This window comes from Ovis aries, chromosome 3, assembly GCF_016772045.2.
Source record: "Ovis aries strain OAR_USU_Benz2616 breed Rambouillet chromosome 3, ARS-UI_Ramb_v3.0, whole genome shotgun sequence".
NCBI classification, from domain to species: Eukaryota; Metazoa; Chordata; class Mammalia; order Artiodactyla; family Bovidae; genus Ovis; species Ovis aries.
In genome coordinates, this window is record NC_056056.1 from 194,869,966 (window position 1) to 194,887,893 (window position 17,928).

The following is a 17,928-nucleotide window of genomic DNA, read 5'->3' on the forward strand; positions in this document are numbered from 1 at the left end:
TCAAATTGATATCAGACAAAAAAGCAAACACAGCTATTAACCTTGCCACTAAAAACAACTGACTGACTTGGTTGTACTTTCTCAGTGACCTAAATGAAGCTGTTATCCATGAAAACTTAACGACAGCACAGGTCATGTCAACTTGGTAAAACTCTGGGGAGAATTTCATATTTCAAAATGATTTTTAATATGCAGTACTGCATATCCAATTCTCTTTCTCTTAACCATATTTTTAGTGTTATCTTTTATTTGGCATGTTTACAGTCAGGTAAGTGCAGACAACTAAGAGAAAACTGATTTTTCTATTTCTTCACAAAGTACCCTAGGAGGAAAGATAATTTTCTCAGTGTAAAATTCAGCCTTTATTCTGTCAGGCAAAGTAATTATGAAAGCAAAACAAATCCACATTGTCTAATTAGGTCATTAAAAAGCATAAATGCGTCATGGAAGATTTCTCCTTGCCTAAGACATAAAGTAAGACAATGAGAACAGTCTGGTAATATAGAAAGGTTTATAATTTGTTTCTTTTCCTAAATAATAGGTCCTTTCATCTTTCTATTTCCCTAAGATGAAGACAGTTCATTTAGAGATAAAATCTGTAATTAGTTCAGGGTTTAATGTGATTATATTTCAAAATATTTAACCAAAACCAGGAAGATAGAGACAAGAAGAAATACATAGAAAAATTATCAAATGAAGTGAATAAAATCAAGAGAGTAGGTTGCTGATCAAAATAAATTCTGTAGAGACGAGATGAATATAAAATCTCTATTGAGAGGAACACGAACATAACAAATCTGGGATACTAGAAAGCACTTCAGAGGAATATACTGATATCTGCCCTTGGGATCTGAAACCAGACTTTAATTACAGCTAAGAAAAATAAAAACAAATGGCATGACTGCTGTGCCTCTTCTCTGTCCTTATTTCTTGAGTTTCAGAAAAGTCATGGCTCCACGTGTTAAGCAACAAAATGCAAAAAAGGAAAAGAAACTTACCTGTGATCCTCGTGGCCCTCGCTTGTGGTCCCATTCTGAATGCCCCATGAGCTGTAAGACAATATAATAATGACAGTAATTAAATGATCCCTATTTTATATGTCAACAATGTATAGTCTTCTTATATAGAATAATAGACTTGAAACCTATGTTTTAATAGTAAAGTATTAAATAGCTTTAGCCTGCCAGACTCCTCTGTCCATGGGATTCTCCAGATAAGAGTACTAGAGTGAGTTGCCACGCCCTCCTCCAGGGAATCCTCCCAACGCGGAGATCAAACCTGCTTCTCTTATGACTCCTACGTAGGAGGGTTCTTTACCACTAGTGTCCCCTTGAAAGCCCCAAAGGTCAAGACAATATAGTAATGACAGCAAATTCAGTTCAGTTCAGTCAGTCACGTCTGACTCTTTGTGACCCCATGGATTGCAGCAGACCAGGTTTCCGTATTCATCACCAACTCCCGGAGCTTACTCAAACTCATTTCCATCGAGTCGGTGATGCCATTCAACCAACCATCTTATCCTCTGTCATCTCCTTCTCCGTCTGCCTTCAATCTTTTCCAGCAACAGGGTCTTTTCAAATGAGTCAGTTCTTTGCATCAGGTGACCAAACTATTGGAGTTTCAGCTTCAGCATCAGTTCTTCCAATGAATATTCAAGATTGATTTCCTTTAAGATGGACTGGTTTGCTCTCCTTGCACTCCAAGGGACTCTCAAGAGTCTTCAACATCACAGTTCAAAAGCATCAGTTCTTTGGAACTCAGCTTTCTTTTTAGTCCAACCCTCACATCCATACATGACTATTGGAAAAACCATAACTTTGACTAGATGGACCCTTGTTGGCAAAGTAATGTTTCTGCTTTTTAATATGCTGTCTAGGTTGTTTATAATTTTTCTTCTAAGAGCAAGCATCTTTTAATTTCATGGCTGCAGTCACCATCTGCAGTGATTTTAGAGCCACCCAAAATAAAGTCTGACACTGTTTCCACTGTTTCCCCATCTATTTGAAATGAAGTGATGGGACCAGATGCCATGATCTTAGTTTTCTGAATGTTGAGTTTTAAGCCAACTTTTTCACTCTCCTCTTTCACTTTCATCAAGAAGCTCTTTAGTTCTTTGCTTTCTGTCATGAGGGTGGTGTCATCTGCATATCTGAAGTTATTGATATTTCTCCTGGCAATCTTGATTCCAGCTTGTGCTTTCTCCAGCCCAGCATTTCTCATGATGTACTCTTCATATATGTTAAATTAGCAGGATGACAATATACAGCCTTGATATACTCCTTTCCCGATTTGGAACTAGTCTGTTGTTCCAAGTCCAGTTCTAACTGTTGCTTCCTGACCTGCATACAGATTTCTCAAGAGTCAGGTCAGGTGGTCTGGTATTCCCATCTCTTGGACAATTTTTCACAGTTTGTTGTGATTACACAGTCAAAGGCTTTGGTATAGTTAATAAAGCAGAAGTAGATGTTTTTATGGAACTCTCTTGCTTTTTCAATGATCTAATGGATGTTGGCAATTTGATCTCTGTTCCTCTGCCTTTTCTAAATCCAGCTTGAACATATGGAAGTTCACAGTTCATGTACTATTGAAGCCTGGCTTGGAGAATTTTGAGTATTACTTTGCTAGAGTGTGAGATGAGTGCAATTGTTCAGTAGTTTGAACATTCTTTGGCATTGCCTTTTTTTGGGATTGGAATGAAAACTGACCTTTTCCAGTTCTGTGGCCACTGTTGAGTTCTCCAAATTTGCTGACATATTGAGTGCAGCACTTTCACAGCATCCTCTTTCAGGATTTGAAATAGCTCCACTAGCTTTGTTCATAGTGATGCTTCCTAAAACCCACTTGACTTCACTTTCCAGGATGTCTGGCTCTAGGTGAGTGATCACACCATCGTGATTATTTGGGTCATGAAGATCTTTTTGTATAGTTCTTCTGCGTATTCTTGCCAGTAAATTAAAATCTTGCCAGCAAATTCTTGACAGTAAATTAAATTATACCTATTTACATGGCAACAGTTTCTACTCTTTCATGGACATAGGAGCCTGGTAGGCTGCAGTCCATGGGGTCGCTAAGAGTCAGACATGCCTGAGTGACTTCACTTTCACTTTTCACTTTCATGCCTTGGAAAAGGAAATGACAACCCACTCCAGTGTACTTTCCTGGAGAATCCCAGGGACAGGGGAGCCTGGTGGGCTTCCATCTATGGGGTCGCACAGAGTTGGACACAACTGAAGTGTCTAACTTAGCAGCAGCAGCAGGCTTTTTGAAACCTATGTTTTAACAGTAAGGTATTAAATAGCCCTCACGAATATAAATTAACATATCTAAAGTAATACAGCTCTTTTTAAAAATTCTTTTTTATTATGGTAAAGGCCACATAACATACTATTTTAGCTATTTATACATATTTCACTGTATATTTATATGACACTAAGTATATTCACATTGTTTTGCAACTCTCACCATCAGCCTAATCTTTCACTTTCCTCAACTGAAACTTTCCTCAACTGAAACTGTCCCTATTAAACACTAAGTCCTCCCCAGCCTAACCCCTACCCCCTGCATCTAACAATGCGCTTTCTGACTATATGAATTTAACTATTCTAAGTACCTTATATAGTGGAATCAAAAATTATTTGTCTGTACCTACTGTATATTAGAATGCATTTTTAAGGTTAACTTGTGTCCTGCAAACAGATTGAAAAAAAAAATCAACTTCTGGCTTGATACCTAATATTTTAATTACTCATTGTTTTGAAGATATTTTAATATCACTGTGTGACTAAATAAGTCTGCTAATATACAGCTTTCCTAGTCTGTGTCAGGAACATTCTAGAGAGATGTTAAACCATGTTAAGCTTTATTTACATGGCATTAAGCTTGTAGTTTATTAACAAAACATCTTGCAGAAATCTACTAGTGTAGTCTAGCCTACTGTCAGAAATGATAAGAACCAGAAGGCCAAAATATTTCAATAATTTTAAATTCTGTGTTAATAAATGACAAAAATATAAGAGTTCTAAGGAGCAAAAATTATTTAATCTGAAATACACCCCCAAATTTACAAATATAGATTTTTATAAAAACACAGACTATAAGACATTATCAAGTTATTTCCAGAGTTGTAACAGCACTGAGCTACTTTGCTTCAGATCATGATATTTATTTGCTGAAAATAACATTTACCATGAAGAATATTAAGAAAATGCAAGCATCAACCAAGAGGAATAAAATTCCATTTCTCTGTCTAGTCACTCACTAGTCATGTGTACCACTGAAAGAACTCCTTACCAATAAGAAGCTGTCATGCTAACAAGACATATTGTAAAGCATGTTTATATATATTAGTTTTTCTATTCAATTGCATTGACTTTGAAAACAAAAGACAAAGAAACTGCTCACAATAGCAACAAAAAGTAATATGCTTTTGAACATTATCAAGAAATGTTTGATAATCATACACAGAAAATGGTAAAACTTCACTGATGAACATAAAATGCTCCTGTTTGAGAAGTTAATTCAATAAAATTATGTTCATTTCTACCCAAATAAATTTATAGGTTTAACTCAATTTCAATAAAAAGTTGCTTTCATTTTTAAAAGATATTGAAAAAAAGAACCCAAATTTTATCTGAGAGAATAAACTAAGAATCAAAATATCAGAAGGGATAAATATGCCCTAGTGGTTATTAAAGCATATTTAAATATTAAAATTTAATTCAAATTATAGGATAATGCTTCATAACTCAAAATATAAATGAATGAAATGTAGTGGACAGTTCAATTCAAGTACATGTAGTAACAAAACGTGAAAAAGAAAATACAAAAATTAATGAGTTTTTGATGAATTATTCAATCAATGGAAAAAAGAAAAAATATAGAGCTGAACCTATATTAAAAGCAGTAGATAAAAAGAGTTATTTTAAAAAGATTGAACTGTAAGTATTAGAACAAAATGAAAACAAATACTTAAACTATCTTAGAATAAAAAAAAGAATTTCCAAATTTAAAAAAAGGTCAGATCAACTGATCAGGATACCTGAAATCTTCAAGTGCCTTCACAAATGTCATACTGGTAAAATATCAACCTGGTGGTTCACAGGTTAAAGTGTCTGCCTCCAATGTGGGAGACCTGGGTTCGATCCCTGGGTCGGGAAGATACCCTGGAGAAGGAAATGGCAACCCACTCCAGTACTCTTGCCTGGAAAATCCTATGGATGGAGGAACCTGGTAGGCTACAGTCCAGGGGGCTGCAAAGAGTCGGACACGACTGAGCGACTTCACCATTCAAATGGTAGGTAAAGAATAACATCTTCAGTCCACTAAAAACTCTACACATTTTAAAGAAATACAACCCTAGTAGATAACTGGAAGAAAGGATAAGGACAATTTACACAATAAATATCAAGTCAAGAGGTTTATGGGAAACAACTAATTTTATTAGAAGTGAAAGAAACTCAGGATAAACAATAACAAAAAAAACTACTGTTGCCTACTTTATTTGAAAATTGCTTATGTTGAATATTAGGTGAGGATTTAGGGAGGTAAATATACACATATTGTTACTATATAGAAAACATACATACTGAGATATATATGCATATATATACAACACACTTATACAGACACACAACATATATGTTAATTTTAATACATACTATATACTATTAAATATCCACACCCTTTGATCAGTAAATAAAATTGTAAAAATCTGGTAGTTACATCGTGCTGTCCAACATAAGGGGAGCTATTCAAAACATTATAGTATATAAAAGAAAAGAATATAGCAATTAAAATTTGACTTTTAGAAGCTTTAAAAGTTACATGAGAAATGCTCATGGTATAATTATTCATTTTTAATAAGATAGTCAATTATTATAAGCCTTGAAATTACTGTAATGATTTAAGTATAGTTTGGCTAGCACACAATCCTGGGTGAATTAGACAAAGATAGTCATCACGTAAAATTGAATGCTTGCCTAGGTGATCTGTCCTTAATGCTTTAATTTTTCAATTTGTAGATTTATTGGCATACATCTGCCAGTAAATATTCATTAATGCTAATTTAAAGTTAATTATAAGATTAAATATTAATCAAAGAAACAGTCTGATTCAGAACATAAAGTAAGAATATTTAATCAATTACTCACTAGAACTATCAAAATAATTGACACATTTCAGTCATCTTACTGAAATTTTGGGAGACTTTGATTTATAATAGGGAAATGAGATGCTTGTTTGGGCAACTATAAAGAGATGATAAACTTGGGTACTAGACTGATAAGAGAAAAATGATTTTTAAGCAGAAGGCTTACTTTCTCCTCTCTCACTATTTTGTCTAGGTCTTCACAAGAAAACAGTTTATAAAACGTTGTTACGACCATCATCTTCTTGCTAGTGAATTTAAACTAGCAGGGTAATGGTAAATTCTACTATGCTGCTGCTGCTGCTGCTAAGTCGCTTCAGTCGTGTCCGACTCTGTGCAACCCCATAGACGGCAGCCCACCAGGCTCCCCCGTCCCTGGGATTCTCCAGGCAAGAACACTGGAGTGGGTGGCCATTTCCTTCTCCAATGCATGAAAGTGAAAACTGAAAGTGAAGTTGATCAGTCATGTCCGACTCTTAGCGACCCCATGGACTGTAGCCTACCAGGTTCCTCCATCCATAGGATTTTCCAGGCAAGAGTACTGGAGTGGGGTGCCTACGCATGAGTATAAAAATAAAAAGAAGTAAATAAATAACAAACATAATTTGTAATCCACTTATACTAATTTAAAGGAGAATATTTAATGATGACAGGTGCTAAGTGAAGAACATAACATTTCTCCAAGATCAGAACTAAAGAAAAACTTGGGATTCACTGCTCTCTGCCATTAACTCTCTTAAAGACAACTTTTAGTCAAACAATAAAAACATTCCAAATGTGACTCCTTTGGGTCTTCACTTACAACAGAAGAGAATTTGATAATTTATAAACTAAAACTTATAAACTTCCAATAGTTTCACTCTCTGACTTTTAAAAATAAACTATAAAATAGTAATTATACTAAATGTGTTATGTATCAGACAGAGTTATTTCCTTGCAGAATGCAATAGACTAATGAGAAAGATTTAGGCCAAAGGAATTCTATTTCATTGTATCATTATATACTTATCATTGTGTGTGTGTGTTTGTGTTTGTTAGTTGCTCAGTCATGTCTGACTCTTTGTGACCCTATGGACTGTAGCCCACCAGGCTCCTTTGTCCACTGAATTCTCCAGGCAAGAATATTGGAGTGGGTTGTCACTCCCTTCTCCAGGAGACCTTCCCAACCCAGGGATTAAACCTGGGTCTCCTGTATAACAGGCAGATTCTTTACCATCTGAGCCACCAGGGAATTCCAATTAATACAATTATTATAATATTTTTTAAAAATCTGAGTTGACCAAGCATGTGGTAGTATTTCCAAATGATACTGCTACTACATTTTTAAAGGTAATTAAAAGTTACAGTAATCTATATGCTATGCAAAGTTTTTTAAAAATAATAAATTCTGAAGTAGTGAATGAGATACTGGAATATCCTCTATTCAATAAGACATGCAATAAGAGAGGGAAAGGAAAGTAACAAAGATTTTTGTCCCTTTGGACTTGAGGAAATCATACAAGCGGCTTTATCATTAAAAACATATTTTTCATTAAAGTAATTTGAGCCAAAATTTAACATTATTTCAGTGCTGAATGTATGAGGTTTACTATAGTATTTTCTCGCGTTTGTTTATTAAGTGCTGAGAAAGAGGTTGGCCGGGGGAGGGGGTACTTGTCAGGTTATCAGGGCTCTATTCCTTCCCAAGATCATTGAATACCCAGCACAGGTGAGGGTTGAGTGAGGATCAGCTTCATATTCATAGATGATAGCATCTGAAATGTTTACACTGTTTACATTATTTACTTTACAGCACTGCCCTCAGATCATGGATCCAAGACTAAAATGAACACCATTCTTTCAGTATCATTTTTTAAAAGGCTATTCATAGTATGAAAAACTGCCTGACTTATTTAATACTACAGATTATTTAAATTAAAATGAAGCATTTGACCACTTATTAGTGTTCCCATTAAAGCAGAACCGTAGACTATAAGTTTTAGAAAGCACAGCGATACCTCCCTAGCCCCACTCTCTTTACTAATGATCAGACAAATGAAAAAAAAATTAGTTATAATAAATACTGAAGAAGAGAACTTGCATCGTGAGTCAATGAATTACAGAATTCCATGCAAATTGATGTTGATGTCACACCAGTGAGAAAGTCAAAACAGCCTCTGAATCAATAGGCAGAATCAGTGTTAAGGTGCAGATGTCCAGTGTAGTCATTTGATATTATCATGTGATTAGATGAAAGATAGAAATGGATCATGCACTGACAATGAGGAACAGAAGTAGAATTTGTGGAATCATTTTTTTTTCTTTTTGCAATTGAATTTATATGGACTAAATGTTCAAGATAAGTGAACAGCAGTATGATACCTAGGGCACTCTGGGAAAAGAGAAAGAAAGTTTATTAATATGATATGATACTCTTTTTGGAGGAGGAATTCTGATTTTATAATCTGTTATACAAAAGTTCTAAAAATACAGGAGAGAGAGAGAGAGAGAAAGTAAGACTAAAACATAAATAATAAATGGGAAACTCAAATACATTCTGTTTGATAAAGAATATAGGGCTTCTTAATTCTCTGCGTAATAATATTTTAATAAACATCTAACCAGGATGTTTGAGGACATATAGGTCACCAAGTTTATGACTACACATGGCAAACAGAAGGAATTCTCTTTAAAACTGTATACCTTTCCTTCATTCTCAGTTCCCATTAATCAGGATGGGTAAAAAGAAGATGCTTAAATTTATTCCCAGGAAACAAAATATACTTCCTTGCAAGAAACATAATTTGTTATGTAAAGCATTTTGAAAATCCTAACTTCCTTGACACTAATTTTCATCCTTATGAAATAAATTCCTCTTTTATTTTTAATAATCAATTTCTACATCACTGCCTTTAGCTAACAGAATGTTGCACAGTACTCAGTTCCAAGGAAAACAAAACTGCTGCCAAACTTGGAATTTAAAAAGTTCACAGGGGAAGCAAATGAGAAGTTAGCATGGAAACAAAATGGTTTCAACCAAGCAAAGATATTTTTAATAATATGAGAAATGCAGATAGCTGAATGTGTGTTTCTGTAGGCAAAATAGTTTCCTTTCTCATTTATATTTTTCCCTGTGCTATGTTCTCCTATTGTTTTTTTTTTTTTTGTGTTTTACTATAATCATGAATGTCCTTTTAAGGACTTCTTGGGTGAAAAAGCATCACCAGAGCTATTACTAAATGGATGAAAGCTGTAGGAAATCACAACTGAATGCAAAATTTAAAACACACACACACACATATATTTTTTGCATGTCTTAAAGAGGCAAGAGGTTTCAAGTATGAAAAATTATAATGATGGAGGTTAACAGTCACAGTCACACGGTTATCCTCACATTACTCTCAAGTAAACCATTCTTCTACGTCATTTGTTGAAAACCCACAGAATGGGAGAAAATATTTGCAAATGATTCAACCAACAATGGATTAATATCTAAAATATACAAACAGCTCCTACAACTCAAAAAATGGGCGGAAGACCTAAACATACATTTCTGCAAAGAAGACATACAGATGGACAAAAGGCACAAAAAGAGATGCTCAACATTAGTAAGTATTAGCAAAATGCAAATTAAAACTAAAATGAGGTATCATGTTACACAGGTCAAAATGGCCCTCATTAAAAAGTCTACAAATAACTAATGTTGAAGAGGGTGTGGAGAAAATGGAACCTTTCTCTTCACTGTGGGTGAGAATGTAAATTGGTACAGCCACAATGGAGAACAGTACGGAGGGTCCTTAAAGAACTAAAACAGAGCTACCATATCACCTTCGCTAGTGTTCCTGCTTGTAAAAGACTATGGACAGGGGACCCTGGTGGGTTGCAGTCCATGGGGTTGTAGAGTTGGACACGACTGAGCACACACCATATGATCCAACAACCACACTCCTGGGCAGAAATCCAGACTTCCCTGGTGGCTCAGACGGTAAAGCGTCTGCCTACAATGCGGGAGACTCGGGTTCAATCCCTGGGTCGGGAAGGTCTCCTGGAGAAGGGAATGGCAGCCCACTCCAGTATTCTTGCCTCCCCCACCAAAAAAAGGGCTCAAATTCACTGCAGCACTATTCATATATGCATATCAGAATCACTTTGCTGTACACCTGAAGCTAATACATTTTAAATCAACTATACTTTAGTAAAAAATAAATGCATTTTAAAAAATTACTATTTTTGAAAACATAAAAATAATATATATGCACTATGATTTATATAAGATTATTTATATAGGATAATATATATTATTAATATATATATATATTCTGTATAGTACATACAGGGAAGTATAACATAAAACTCCTTTTATTTAACTCTATTCACTAAAAAAATATTTCTTACATGCCTATTATATGCAAGAAATTATTCTAGGCATAATCTGTCATCAGTGAACTGACCAAGATGCATCTGTATTCTCTTGGCTCTTACAATTTTAATGAAAAGAAATAGAACATAAATAAACATAAACCAGGGGATGATAAAGCTATAAAGATGCCTACAGTAACATAATGGATAGTGAATGGGTGGGAAACTGCAGGTCGGGTCTCACAACAGAGCTAATTTTATGTAAGTAGATCAGGGAAGTCCTTTCTGAAAAAGTGACATTTAAGATGCGTGCCATGAAATTAAAAGACGCTTGCTCCTTGAAAGAAAAGCTATGACAAACCTAGACAGCATATTAAAAGCAGAGACATTACTTTCCCAACACAGGTCCATACAGTCAAAGCTATGGTTTTTCTGGTAGTAGGAATGTGAAAATTGGACCATAAAGAAGGCTGAACACTGAAGAAATGATGCTTTTGAACTGTGATGTTGAAGATGACTCTTGAGAGTCCTTTGGCCTGCAAGGAGACCAAACCAGTCAATCCTAAAGAAAATCAGTCCTATATATCCATCGGAAGGACTGATGCTGAAGCTGAAGCTCCAGCTCCAGTATTTTGACCACCTGATATGAAGAGCTGACTCATTAGAAGAGACCCACCAACTGCCCCCCTTGCAGAAAAAAAAGAAGAAACCCTGATGCTGGGAAAGATTGAAGGCAGTAGGAGAAGGGGACGACAGAGGATGAGACAGTTGGATGGCATCAATGATTCAATGGACATGAGTTTCAGCAAGCTCTGGGAGATGGTGAAGGACGGGAAGCCTGGTGTGCTGCAGTTCATGGGTCCACACAGAGTCAGGCATGACTGAGAAACTGAACAACAACAAAGATCAGGGAAATCCTTTCTGAAAAAGTGACACTTATCAGAGATCTGTATAAAGTGGGAGAGTTGACATACAGATATTCAGGGGCGGGGCAAGCAAGACAGAAGACACAGAAGCTGCAAGACCGTGAGACAGGAGCAGACTTTACCACATTGCGTTAGTTTCTACTGTATAGCAAAGTGAATCAGCCCTATGTATACATATACCCCCTCTTTTTGGATTTCCTTCCCATTTTGGTCACCACAGAGCATCTTCGAAATCATAGGTTTCTATTTGGAAGTTACTGCCTTCTTCTGGTATGAAACTGTCCAAAAATGTTAATCATTAGCTCCATTAATTAAAAATAACAAAGTACACTGTCGAGAGAAATACTCAAGGACCAGAGATTCTTCCTTCCCCAATCTCTACTTCAATTTTATTCACTATAACAGGATTTATGAAGCATATACTGTAGGCCATATATTGTCACCCTGCTTATTTAACTTATATGCAGAGTACATCACGAGAAACGCTGGACTGGAAGAAACACAAGCTGGAATCAAGATTGCCGGGAGAAATATCAATAACCTCAGATATGCAGATGATACCACCCTTACGGCAGAAAGTGAAGAGGAACTAAAAAGCCTCTTGATGAAAGTAAGAGGAGAGTGAAAAAGTTGGCTTAAAGCTCAACATTCAGAAAATGAAGATCATGGCATCCGGTCCCATCACTCCATGGGAAATAGATGGGGAAACAGTGGAATCAGTGTCATACTTTATTTTGGGGGGGGCTCCAAAATCACTGCAGATGGTGACTGCAGCCATGAAACTAAAAGATGCTTACTCTTTGGAAGAAAAGTTACAAGCAACCTAGATAGCATATTCAAAAGCAGAGACATTACTTTGCTAACTAAGGTTCGTCTAGTCAAGGCTATGGTTTTTCCGGTGGTCATGTATGGATGTGAGAGTTGGACTGTGAAGAAGGCTGAGCGTCGAAGAATTGATGCTTTTGAACTGTGGTGTTGGAGAAGACTCTTGAGAGTCCCTTGGACTGCAAGGAGATCCAACCAGTCCATTCTGAAGGAGATCAGCCCTGGGATTTCTTTGGAAGGAATGATGCTAAAGCTGAAACTCCAGTACTTTGGCCACCTCATGCAAAGAGTTGACTCATTGGAAAAGACTTTGATGCTGGGAGGGATTGGGGGCAGGAGAATAGGGGACGACCAAGGATGAGATGGCTGGATGGCATCACCGACTAGATGGACGCGACTCTGAGTGAACTCTGGGAGTTGGTGATGGACAGGGAGGCCTGGCGTGCTGCAATTCATGGGGTCGCAAAGAGTCGGACACGACTGAGCGACTGAACTGAGCTGATACCGTAGGCCACAAAGGCACCCTTGTGTTAGTCATAGTACATAGTATAATTGTGTTGTCCCTTTACACATGGGTTTTGTTTTTCAAGAGTCATAAAATGCATAAGAGCAGGAGTTGCTTTTTAACTGCAGTTACTATGAGAAGCCCAGGACTTTCCATTTTATAAGCAAATTAAAGCTCTTCTTTACCCTTGGCATGTCCCCTTTGGATACTTCCCTTGACATATTTGTTTTATAATCTCCTTAGTCATTTTTGCTCTCTAGGATTCCATGTGGGAAGATGGGCCTGGACTACTCATTCCCCTGAGTGCAGGGCCCACTGGAGGGCAATCCCAGGCATGGGAGGATGGGTGACAGATACTGTGGAGCAGAGCAATTCCTATCTAGTCCTTGATGTTTCTTTACTTGGCCTCTTGTCATCAGTGGAGTAAGAAGGTCAAGGCTATGCTGTGCTCTACTGTAAGGGAACTGGAAATATGTAAATTTAATTATAAAGGAGGGTAAATATTTTTCAATATCATTTGCATGAGGTTTTTTGAGGTCTTAAACCCCAGCGAAGGGCCCTGGAGGGCTGGGTGACAATCTGTGGGAGCCTCGGGGACTTTCTTAACAACTTTGGCCCAAGGCCCAAGTCAAATCCAGACTTCCATGGGCCTCCTGGGAGACTCCACCAGCCTCCACTGGGTAAACAAGATACCATCAGCAACCTCTGTTCTCAACCACAGGCTAGCTTCACCCACTACCACTTTATCACATCCATCCACAGCCAATCCAGTCCACTCTACAAGGAATCAGCAAGTGATGGGGACACTGCTGAAGGTCTAAGGTGGGGACAGGACATGGTTACATCACTAAGATATCCATCAGGTATCTCAGCAGCTGTCATAAACCTTTTTTTATTTCGGTGGCTGTTACTATGTCTTGCCTTTTATTCATTGGGTTGGGGAGCAGAAACAAATCTTTTTTTTTTCAGGCTTAAAAGTCTTAACATTCATTCTTCAAAGATCTTTCCCAAGATCTAAATCTCCTTTTTTATTTTTCCCCAAATAATTTAGCTTTTTCCTATTCTCCCCATCTTGACTCTTCAGACAATTTAGCAGAAAAAGAGAATTCTTTAGCATTTACCCTCCTTAGAATGATCTGAGAGGCTGAAAACAGTAAAACACTACACATGACTGAAATCAAGGGATATGTTTTCCTTTCCCAGTTGGTGATAACTACCTAAATTCCATTCACTTGGCAGAGAATAAACCCCTGAACCTAACTCAGCTTTCCAACTCAGCAGCCAGTATAAATTTCATAAACATACGGGAATGAGAAAACTTCAAATAGAAAGACATATTCTAGAGTTTGAAATCCCAGCCTCTTTACTGACTGTCAGTCCTGTATCTCTTTCTGATAAGGATGATAACGATGTTCCCACACTTTGGGAATGTTTCCATAATTCTATTTCTATCTCTGTTATCAAAATTACAATCACTACTCTAAAGCTATGTGTAGCTATTAATGCTATGAAGCTTCCTTTATTTTTATTTAATATATCCAGAATATCTTGATTACATGGAATTTTTTACTAATTTGCATTTGGGGTACTAAACTACTAATAATGCAATCTCATTAGTTTTGGGCTTAACCAGTAGGGCTTCTCTGGTAGCTCAGCTGGTAAAGAACCCACCTGCAAGGCAGGAAACCCTGGTTCCATTCTGAGTCAGGAAGATCCCCTGGAGAAGGGATAGGCTACCCTCTCAGTATTCATGGGCTTCCCTGGTGGCTCAGACAGTAAAGAATCTGCCTGCAATGTGGGAGACCAGGGTTGGAAAGATACCCTGGAACACGGAAGAGCAACCATTCTAGTATTCGTCTCTGGAGAATCCCCATGGGACAGAAGAGCCTGGTGAGCTATAGTCCATGGGGTAGCAAAGAGTCGGACACGACTGAGTGACTAACACACACACAGTGTTTCCTTATGAAATATTTTATAAAGAAATGGCAACACTGTAAAATAAACTTTTGAAATTTTGCATAATATAATAAGTACTTGGATAATCCAAAGACATATTAACATTATTAAAGTTTGGTGAAGTATTAAACAAAGGAACTCAATTCAACTAATGTTTTAAATATACTTGACTCAGAGGGAGAGGGAGATGGTGGGATGATTTGGGAGAATGGCATTCTAACATGTATACTATCATGTACGAATCAAATCGCCAGTCTATGTCTGACGCAGGATACAGCATGCTTGGGGCTGGTGCATGGGGATGACCCAGAGAGATGTTATGGGGAGGGAGGTGGGAGGGGGGTTCATGTTTGGGAACGCATGTAAGAATTAAAGATTTTAAAATTAAAAAAATAAAAAAAAATACTTGATCACAGAACACTTGTTTCAAAATAAATTAACAACTTTCCATTGAACACATTCTGAGAAACTTTTAAAAATTGCTTATAGTTTTCTAAATGTTTTTCTAATACATTATTTTATATCATTATAAAAAATGGATGCTATGACTCCTCTTTTATAGCTATGAGTCAACAGAGGTAAAATTAAAACACAACCACTAGGCTAGTGGCTAAATATGGATCAAAATTTAGGTCTGCTGACTATGAATCATACACTTTTACTCTGTAAAATGTTTAACAATGAATAATTATTATGTTCAAACCAAGTGTCAGCCTTGGTCAACTTGGTCAACTAAGTACGTGTGTGTTCATGCATGCTCAGTCATGACTGATTCTTTGTGACCCATGGACTGCAGCTCACCAGGATCCGCTGTCCATAGAGTTTTCCAGGCAAGAATACTGGAATGGGTTGCCATTTCCTACTCCAGGAGATCTCCCCAGTTCAGGGATCAAAACTGTGTCTCCTGGATTGAAGGAAGATTCTTCACCACTGAGACACCTGGGGGCCACAACTAGTACACTGGTAAGGAAAATAAAAAAATCTCATAGGATTTGATTTGTCTTCATGGGACTCATGGTGGTAGTTAATGCAGTAGATTTATTTCTCCAACATCCATTTTTCAAGATTGCCAGGAGATAAATCAATAACCTCAGGTATGCAGTTGACACCACCCTTATGGCAGAAAGTGAAGAAGAACTAAAGAGCCTCTTGAGGATGCATGTCAATGTATGCCAAAACCAATACAGTATTGTAAAGTAAAATAAAGTAAAAATAAAAATGAAAAAAAAAAAGAAAAGAAAGTGAAAGAGGAGAGTGAAAAAGTTGGCTTAAAGCTCAACATTCAAAACACTAAGATCATGGCATCTGGTCCCATCACTTCATGGCAAATAGGTGGGAAACAATAGAAACAGTGAGATAGTTTATTTTTTTGGGGGGGCTCGAAAATCACTGCAGATGGTGATTGCAGCCATGAAATTAAAAGATGTTTGCTCCTTGGAAGAAAAGCTATGACCAACCTAGACAGCATACTAAAAAGCAGAGACATTACTTTGCCAACAAAGGTCCATCTAGTCAAAGCTATGATTTTTCCAGTAGTCATGTATGGATGTGAGATTGGACTGTAAAGAAAGCTGAGTGCTGAAGAATTGATGCTTTTGAATTGTGGTGTTGGAGAAGACTCTTGAGCATCCTTTGGACTGCAAGGAGATCAAGCCAGTTAATCCTAAAGGAAATCAGTCCTGAATATATATTCACTGGAAGGACTGATGCTGAAGCTAAAACTCCAATACTTTGGCCACCTGATGCAAATAACTGACTCACTGGAAAAGACCTTGATGCTTGGAAAGACTGAAGAAAGAGAAGGGAAGACAGAGGATGAGATGGTTGAATGGCATCACTAATGCGACGGACATGAGTTTGAACAAGCTCCGACAGTTGGTGATGGATAGGGAAGCCTGGTGTGCTTCAGTCCATGAAGTTGCAGAGTCAGACATGACTGAGAGACTAAACTGAGTTTTAACATCTTTGAAAATTGTGGAATAAAAGAAAAATTTAATTTCTTGGAAAAGGCTATGTAAATGTTAAAAATCAATCATATATTTCACTTTGGCTATGGAATTACCTTAAAATGTATAGTAAATTATATGCCAGAGTTTGTTATGCCAAATCCTCTACTAGTAAATCTTATTAGTACATATTCATTCCTGAATTCACCTATTCACTTTTTCATTCATACATCCTTTCAACAAATGTTTATTGGGTACCCACAATATCTAGCCCTGTGTTCTACATACACATAATAAGTGTGGCTACTGCATACCCCATGGTATCACAGGACCTTGACGTACCTTTAGAATCATTAATAAACTCTAGTACAGTGGTCAGGCATGTGGGCTCTAGAGGCTTGATTTACTGATTCAAATTCTGTATCTGATACTATAGTCAATTTTACTGGATACATGATCTTAGTTTATTTAATGTTTCTGTCCCTCAGTTTCCATATCTCTAATATTTAGATATGGAGTGTGTGCATGCAAAGTCACTTCAGTCATGTCTGACTCTGTGTGACCCTATGGACTGTAGCCTGCTAGGCTCCTCTGTGCATGGGATTCTTCAGGCAAGAAATTATTCAACCAACTGGAGTGGGTTGACATGTCCTTCTCCAGGGATCTTCCCAACCCAGGGATCGAACCTGAGTCTCTTCTGTCTTCTGCATTGGCAGGCAGGTTCTTTACCACTAGTGCCATCTATGGCATCTAGCTCTGTTATTACATAAATTGCCATATATACACTGCCATGTGTAAAACAGACAGCTAGTGGGAAATAGCTGTATAGCATAGGGAGCTCAGCTTGGTGCTCTGTGATGACATAGAGGGGCGAGATGGGGTGAGTGGGAGGGAGGCTCAAGAGAGAGGAGTGTATGTATACTTGTAGCTGATTTGCATTGTTATACAGCAGAAAACAACAAAATGTTATAAAGCAATTATTCTCTAATTAAAAATTTAAAGAAAGCTTGAAAAAATGACTGCCCAAAAAAGGCTTAGTATAGTATCTAGTATGTAGTAAGTACATAATGTCTAATGTTACCTATTAATTTATAATTTTTATGAATTACATAATTTTATTGAGATGTTATCATATTCTAATTATTTAAGAAAACTATAGTTCAAATAATATACATGTGGTAGTTGCTTGGTCGCTAAGTCACGTCCTACTCTTTTGCAACCCCATGCAGTATAGCCCGCTAGGCTCCTCTCTCCATGGGATTTCCCAAGCAAGAATACTGGACTGGG

The 17,928-nt window shown here is 37.0% G+C and overlaps 1 protein-coding gene across 1 annotated transcript in view; it reads right to left on the minus strand.

Moving 5' to 3' along the window:
• Positions 1 to 17,928, minus strand: part of PDE3A (phosphodiesterase 3A) — a 368,430-nt gene that overhangs the window by 143,877 nt on the left and 206,625 nt on the right. The window contains exon 2 of the mRNA XM_004007550.6: positions 999 to 1,049. Within this exon, the coding sequence (XP_004007599.3) occupies positions 999 to 1,049 (51 nt within the window). The remainder of the gene's footprint in view (positions 1 to 998; positions 1,050 to 17,928) is intronic.